This window comes from Aplysia californica, unplaced genomic scaffold (genome assembly GCF_000002075.1).
Source record: "Aplysia californica isolate F4 #8 unplaced genomic scaffold, AplCal3.0 scaffold00363, whole genome shotgun sequence".
Taxonomy (NCBI): Eukaryota; Metazoa; Mollusca; class Gastropoda; order Aplysiida; family Aplysiidae; genus Aplysia; species Aplysia californica.
The window spans coordinates 42,324-49,387 of NW_004797633.1; the positions used below are offsets into that span (position 1 = coordinate 42,324).

At 40.8% G+C, this 7,064-nt stretch overlaps 1 protein-coding gene across 1 annotated transcript; it reads right to left on the reverse strand.

The window, feature by feature from the left end:
• Positions 1-2,090: 2,090 nt before the first annotated feature.
• LOC101855121 lies at positions 2,091-6,621 on the reverse strand (the record flags this gene model as incomplete). Its single annotated transcript, XM_013085289.2, is given in 2 exon segments — positions 2,091-4,225; positions 5,579-6,621. Coding segments are annotated over 2 exon segments (1,188 nt in total). The 3' UTR covers positions 2,091-3,130.
• Positions 6,622-7,064: the final 443 nt, after the last annotated feature.

Below are 7,064 nucleotides of genomic sequence, written 5' to 3' on the forward strand. Positions count from 1 at the left end.
AAGTTCCCAAAGCATCTGTTAGAGATTCAAAATGTAATACGCCGACACTATCAGTTAACATAACGTTAACATAGAATGTCCATGAAGTAGAAACTTAACATATCATAGAAGAGTATTTTTTGTTGTCTTCGTTGCACACATTACAAATTCAAAAAATTCATTTCGAAGGAGGGAAGGGCACCGGACTGAGTGAAAAAAAAATTCACAAAGGAAATAATTACTTTTGTTTCTCTCTCAGGTGCAGACCACGAATTTCCTAGTTCCGAAATATGTTCGTGGCGACAATTTAACAGTGGCCAGTCTTGTTTTTGGTGTTAATGACCGGATACTACATAACAGTTTCTGTTGTTCATTGTCTTCACTAAATGTACGCAACGTTGGTCATTATACCCAGTGTCCGAGCAGCTTTATTGTTCAATAGCTCGTCTTGACTTTATACAAACTGTTCTGTTTTTTCTTAAAGATTGGTCGCCTGCTGACCCTCTTAACTATAAATAATATTTGCCAGCTTGAACAAATAAACACACATACATACAAACAAACAAACAAATTAATAAACAAACAGACAAAGAGAAAGTGCTCAAAAGCGCAATAAACGTGTCGAGAAGTTAAATAATATGTAGCCTAACTTACTGTTTATTCTAGAATTTTCTTCGTTTGTATTTCATATGGCCTGGGGAAGAATAATTGAAATATTCAAGAAAGTAAAAATAAAAACCCAGTCACTAACGCCAGCCAAGACCATAGCTTGTTATCTGTCGTAAGTATCGTGAAAGTGAAAGCCGCCCCGTTTTCATATTGACGAACCTACGATTTCGGAGATAAAATATTATGATGTTCAATCACTATAGAACTGGTAAACATGGCAGAGATGTCTTTGTAACTCTACGAGCGCAGTGAAAGGGAAAGTGCTATCTCTGAATTTAAAAAAACATAGAAATAATATCACTACGTCCTTTTTTTTTTACGTGGTATCATTAATTTTCAGGTCAAAGATTGTCCCCCCCCCCTTCCCTCCAGGACACGGCTGTGCTAGATCTTTTACATTTGCTATCGAATAAAAACCAAACATTTAATTTACACAAAAAGGATAACATAATATACCAGTTTTCAAAGCAAAGCTAAGAATGGGCATAGACGAATATCGAAACACTGCTCTTGAAGACTGATTTCTTGGGGTTCACCTATTTTTCCCCGTTGGCATCATTCCTGTAGTGTCCAGGAAGGCGGCCTCCTATACACCCAGCCAGGGAAAACAATGCAAGTACATGTAAAGCTTGAATTAATTATTGACAACACTCTGAACATTAGACAAAAACCCAGGGACACTGGACGAGGCGAGGATAACATAAAACAATTAGTTTGGAATGTCAGGACAGGTTCTTTCATGTTCTTCCATGAAGCTTTGAAAGAAGGAGAGAGAGAGAGAGAGAGAGAGAGAGAGAGAGAGAGAGAGAGAGAGAGAGAGAGAGAGAGAGAGAGAAAGAGAGAGATGGAGAGAGAGAGAAAGAGAGATAGAGGGGGGGGGGAGGGAGAGAGATAGAGAGAGAGATAGAGAGAGAGAGACTAAGAGATAGAGAGACAGAGAAACAGACAGACAAAGAGAGAGAGACAGAGAGAAACAGAGAAACAGAGACAGACAAACATACAGACAGACAGAACTACAAACAGACAGACAGATAGACAGACAGACAGACAGAATATACACATACAGACAGACAGATAGATAGACAGACAGACAGACAGACAGACAGACAGACAGACAGACAGACAGACAGACACACACACAGACAGACAGACAGACAGACAGACAGGCAGACAGACAGACAGACAGAACTGTTCAATGCAATTCTTCACCAACACAGTAGGTCTACAGTAGAAAAGAAGAAAAAACGAACAAAAACAAACTACAAGACAACTGTTATTACTAAACAGTATCACAGCACAGAAGAAAACATCAAAATATAATATAGATATTTAATCTAAGTAAAAGCAGGGAAAGAATGACATACATGCGACATACCTATGTGACTACCAGGGTGATCTACCCCCCCCCCCCAACCAACCTAAAGAAAATTCTTTGAACATTATTAGTTGTACAAAACGTCGTCTTTATTTTTATTATCTCCAACATGTCGTAATAACTACATTATCTAATTGCTAAAGGGTACACGGAAACAACATATTATATGTACAAATTATATACAGAGTGAAACTATTTTTTTAAAAGCCAGATGGACACAGCAGCACTTATATATAATGAGACAGTAAAATTTGCATTGCAGTACATACGGTATTGACAAAACAAAGTCACTGCTAAAAAGCAGATCAGAGTCAGATCATCCTTTGAAAACATGTTAAGTAGAACTAAACAAGTATTTCAACATACTGTAGACAAAAAAATCCGTCTTTATTTTTGCTTTATTTCGCTTTTTTGTTTATAATTTTTTCACCTCAAAAAAGAAAGAAGAAAAAAAAGAAAAAAGAAGCTGCATTCAAAAGCTGAAAAAAAGCCAGCATTTTAATGTTTGATTAACTGCTTTTTTAATGAAATGATTGGGTGACTCTTGGTAATCCCAGAAGATGTATTCTGACTGCACGACCAACATGTAAGATCTGTTCTGCCGTAACTTACAAAAGCATCGATTCTGTTCTGGCCAATGTGGTATGCCCAGCCATTAAGGCGCTTGCCGGTGAATAAATCAACCCGTGATTAATTTATTATTAGCTTTCTGCTCCCAAAACCTTCGTCTGCGTTACGTATACAGCTTTGTGTGCTCAGCAGACTTTTTTCATATAAAGTGGGGATAGGAAACAAGAAAAGGCCACGCCACTAACTTATCTCACCAAAATTTCTTGGCAGTTGATTCCTCGGACTTCCTCATTTCCCTGTCGCACGTTGATTGTCGCTAGATACTCTGACGGTGTTCGTTTCTCCTTTTGCCGTATACATAACCGGGAGTCTATCAGTATCAGAGGAGGATTCTGAATAAGACCAGGAACGGCATAGGTTGGACACAAGAGAGCTCTTTACATAATATGTTCTTTGAGTTTACGTGCCGTTTCTTAGGAAGCCATACTTGTCTTGAGAAAGGGACATTTTACATATATATTACTACTACTGCTAAGCTCAGATACTCGTAACCATTCGACTTTCCATAGCAAATCCAAGATGATCACCTTCCTCCTCGCTGTAGTTAGACCTACGACTTCTGCTGCTGTTGTTAGAGTCGAGACTGCCAACGTTTTCGTAAGATTGATGTCTACCATCGATGGAGTGTCTGCTTCTTCGTGAGGACCCTCTGCCGCCTCCATCTTCGTCTTTCTCCGACGTGTTGTTGTTAGGCGTGAGGTCAAGAGTTGGTGGACGGTAAGAGTCGGGATCAGTGTTGTTAGGTAAATCTCCATTGCTTCTGTATTTGCCGTTTACGCCTCGAAGCTCATTCTCTTCTCTTTCTTTGGCATCATCGTATCTCTCCTTGTAGTTTTCATAAAACACGAAGGCGGTCATACAGATAAGGATAATATTTTTCAAACAGAACGGGGAGATCCCTACACTAAAACCGTGCCACAAAATCATTCTCACCAACAGATTAGGTACGTTCACTATCAGTACCAATAGCAATCGGTGCAGATAGACCATTTTCTTACTCAGTTTCTTCATCCCATATTTTGTTTTAGCCAGAGTAAACAAAGGCAAGGACGGAATCAAAAGGTTAAGGGTGGCGACGGCTAAAATAAATTCTTCCAAACCGTCGGACAACGTGGCTCGTTTGTCTTTGTCAAAGAGGACTTCGAGAACATCCACTGTGTCTAGGATGTCAAAGACGACAGTGCCGGTGAGCTCCTCGATGTACTGCCTTCTCTCAGTCCCCAATGGAGCGTCGTGTTGGGTCATGAGGAAACACAAGAACACACAGCCGCTGAGACCGATGGTCGTCTTCAGAGCGTTCGGACCCATGAATCCGGGATCATCTTCTTCGATTCTCGTGACTTTCTTGAGGATGATAATGGTCTTCGCAGCCAGAGACATGCTCATCAGAATCCAGGCTATGCACGATATGCCGTTAGCCCCGGTGACCTCCTGTTTCTCGGGAGCCTTCAAGACGCTGTAGGCGACGATGATGCAGATGATGAGGAGAGCGGCGTTCACAAAGTCTGCGGCGATCCATACGTAGTGGGCGGTGCCGAGATTCTGCACCAAAAAGAAGTTCATACTCGCGGCCTGAAGAAAGAAAATAAGTATTCTGACTTTGAAATAAGTTGCTAAAAGCTATAGACCATTTTGGGATACATATGAACATGCTGGACAACCTGAACGTAATACTGATATATTACCAAAGTGTTTTTGACATGCTTTTCTCCCCCTTTTTATTACATTTTGCTCCTGACATTCAAAAAGGGTATGTGCTTTTCAAAGCTCTCGCTTTATGCACTGGCGCTCGGGTAGTTGAAAATGTCCCATACACTTACTAATACTGAGAACCATCTTAGGCTGTGTGGGATACTTCCCAGCAGAAAGGCAGAGCTACTCAGTCACATTTTGCCCCAGTCTACACCGTGTACCCATGAGAATTGTTATTGACAAAACAATAATATTGTTTTCTCTCAGCTGAGATGTCAAAATAGCATGACTGTTACTGAACTACTGTCTTTAGAACAAACGATAGATCTGTACCTAATAGACAAAGTACAATACCATTTTTAGAAATAACAAACGCCCTTTCTTTGCCCCCGTGCGCAGTTCTTTTTTGAAGCTCACCCCGGCCACCAAACAAGATGAAATAGGGAAACCTGATCAGCAATCTTGTATCTACAATAAATGCACGCTGTGATTAAGTCATGATTGTCTGAGAAGTTTGAGAATTTTGCTTCTAGTCTGTTGAGAGATGCACTGAAGTGATCGATTGCTTACAGCTGTGCTTTGCATAATGTAGAACTGGGGGGGGGGGGGGGGGCTTTGTGGCATCCATGCATTTGTTTGAAATACGATCTGAATTTCCACAAATTCTATATTATTATAAGAAGTATCTGTCTACTGATTCAATGCAACAGCAGAGATGGAAAGAGTTGTCATCTAGATTTTAAAAAACACACTTTCTTTTCTTTCTACTATTTGTCGCGATCGATAGACCTTTCCCAACGCTGGCAGAAACGAAGATGTCTTATTCGCTATGCTAACTGATTCTGCACCACAGTATAATCTCACATATTCATTATTCTTACAGTATTCTACAGGTTAAAGAAGGTATAGGCATACTTAACGATCTCCCTCAACAAAAACTGTTATGAATAGGTCTGTACAAGCGGGATTGTAAAGTATCACTGCAAAGATTGATTTGGCCAAATGCAGCTTTGTGGCTATACCTATTGCCGTGGATGGCAGGAAAGAGCGTATTTGAAGCATTTAAACACGATTGCTCATGAGGGAGGGTGTCCATTTTGCATCTATTAAACGCCAATTTTAGATTTCATATTCTGACGGTTGCCCTAATTGTTGCTCCGGTGTTCGAAAGTGGCTCTCCAGTGAAAAAGTTGCTCATCCCAGCCGTATAATGCGACAGAACTGTGGACATACCTGTATGATAAACAGCACTACGCAGAGAACAGCTGCTGGTGCGCCCTGGATCTTTTCACAGCAGCCCACAAGGCGGAAGCACATGCCCGTCATGACGAGGAAATGGAAGAACCGGCCAGGGACAGCTAGTGGTAACGTAATCTGGTGATACTTGTCGTTGATAATCCAAACTTGATTGGGGTATAGATTTGGCGAATGATTGGACAGATGTAGCGATGTAGCTGTCTTGGGAAGCAGTAACTTTGAAGTTATCAACAAAAGGTATTGTCGGGGAAAAGAGTACCTGAGTAGAACCTGAGAGTGTAACACTAACTGTTGAGAGCAGCTCCACTCGGAAAACAACAATTTATCTACTGTACTAGGAAATGTTGAGATAAAGATGTATTCGGACTTTGGAAATAGTTCGACTGAAACTGCGAATGGTCAGGAAGAACACACAGATGGGGAAGTCAGCTTCCATGAAGTAGATCAGTTCTTGGCGTTGGTGCTGAATCCACTGCAGCTACTGTGTGAATAGGATACGACTAGCAGGTCAATTTTAGAGATCGGTGACAGGTAGACTGCTGGATGCTGTGACATATCCTTGAATCGAGGAGCCTCAATTTATACGTACTGTTGTGATTTCAACACTTTCTTCTCAGCTCAAAAACTTTAAAATTTTCGAAGATAACTCTCAGAACGCAGAGGCACCGCTTTTGTAAATGTAACAGTCGTGTGCAGAGTGGTCGCAATATGCTTTACAACACAACCTTGCCAGTTGCCGAAGCTAGTTCAAAAACCAAAAAGATTCTTTTTTTAAAACCAAACAATGAGTTGTCTCGATTTGTTCAGTGAATTAATCTGAGGTCAAAACCGAATTGTGAGGATATGTGAGTTCGATAACTCAAGATGCCTTTGGCAGGAACCCAATTGTCCGACTTATTACTGCACATTGCATCATCACGGGAAAGTCCCCATTCGTCTCCGTGTCCTCTTGTGGCACCTAACTGTAGTCATCAAAGGACTTATCTCATCGTTTCTCACGCCTCTTTCTTTCTGTGAAACTGAAATGCAGAGAGAAATACGTACAGAGCTGAGTGGGTTATAAAAAATAATTAATTATGCCTACGACAAGAGCCTGAAACAGCTGGGCCGAATTCTTCACTGCTAATGTGACAAACTGTTGTGAAACATTGTTCAGGAGAGCACATTGTGGTTTTTTTTCGGGGTGTGCAATAGCCAACAGCTGGCCCCTAATTGTTTTTGAGTGTTTATAGCGGTAAGACCAAAAGTAAAAAGATGTCTGTCTTTCCTTTCTTTTTCTGTCACCAGAATTTGGCAATTTCTATTCGAGATCTAATTTTCGTATTTTCCACGGTGGTAAGATTACAAGGAAGATGTACCTCATCGAAGATGAGAAGAGCAGCATGATGCAAAGAGATATTGAGGGATAAACAAGACAGAGAGAGAGAAAGAGAGAGAGAGAGAGAGAGAGAGAGAGAGAGAG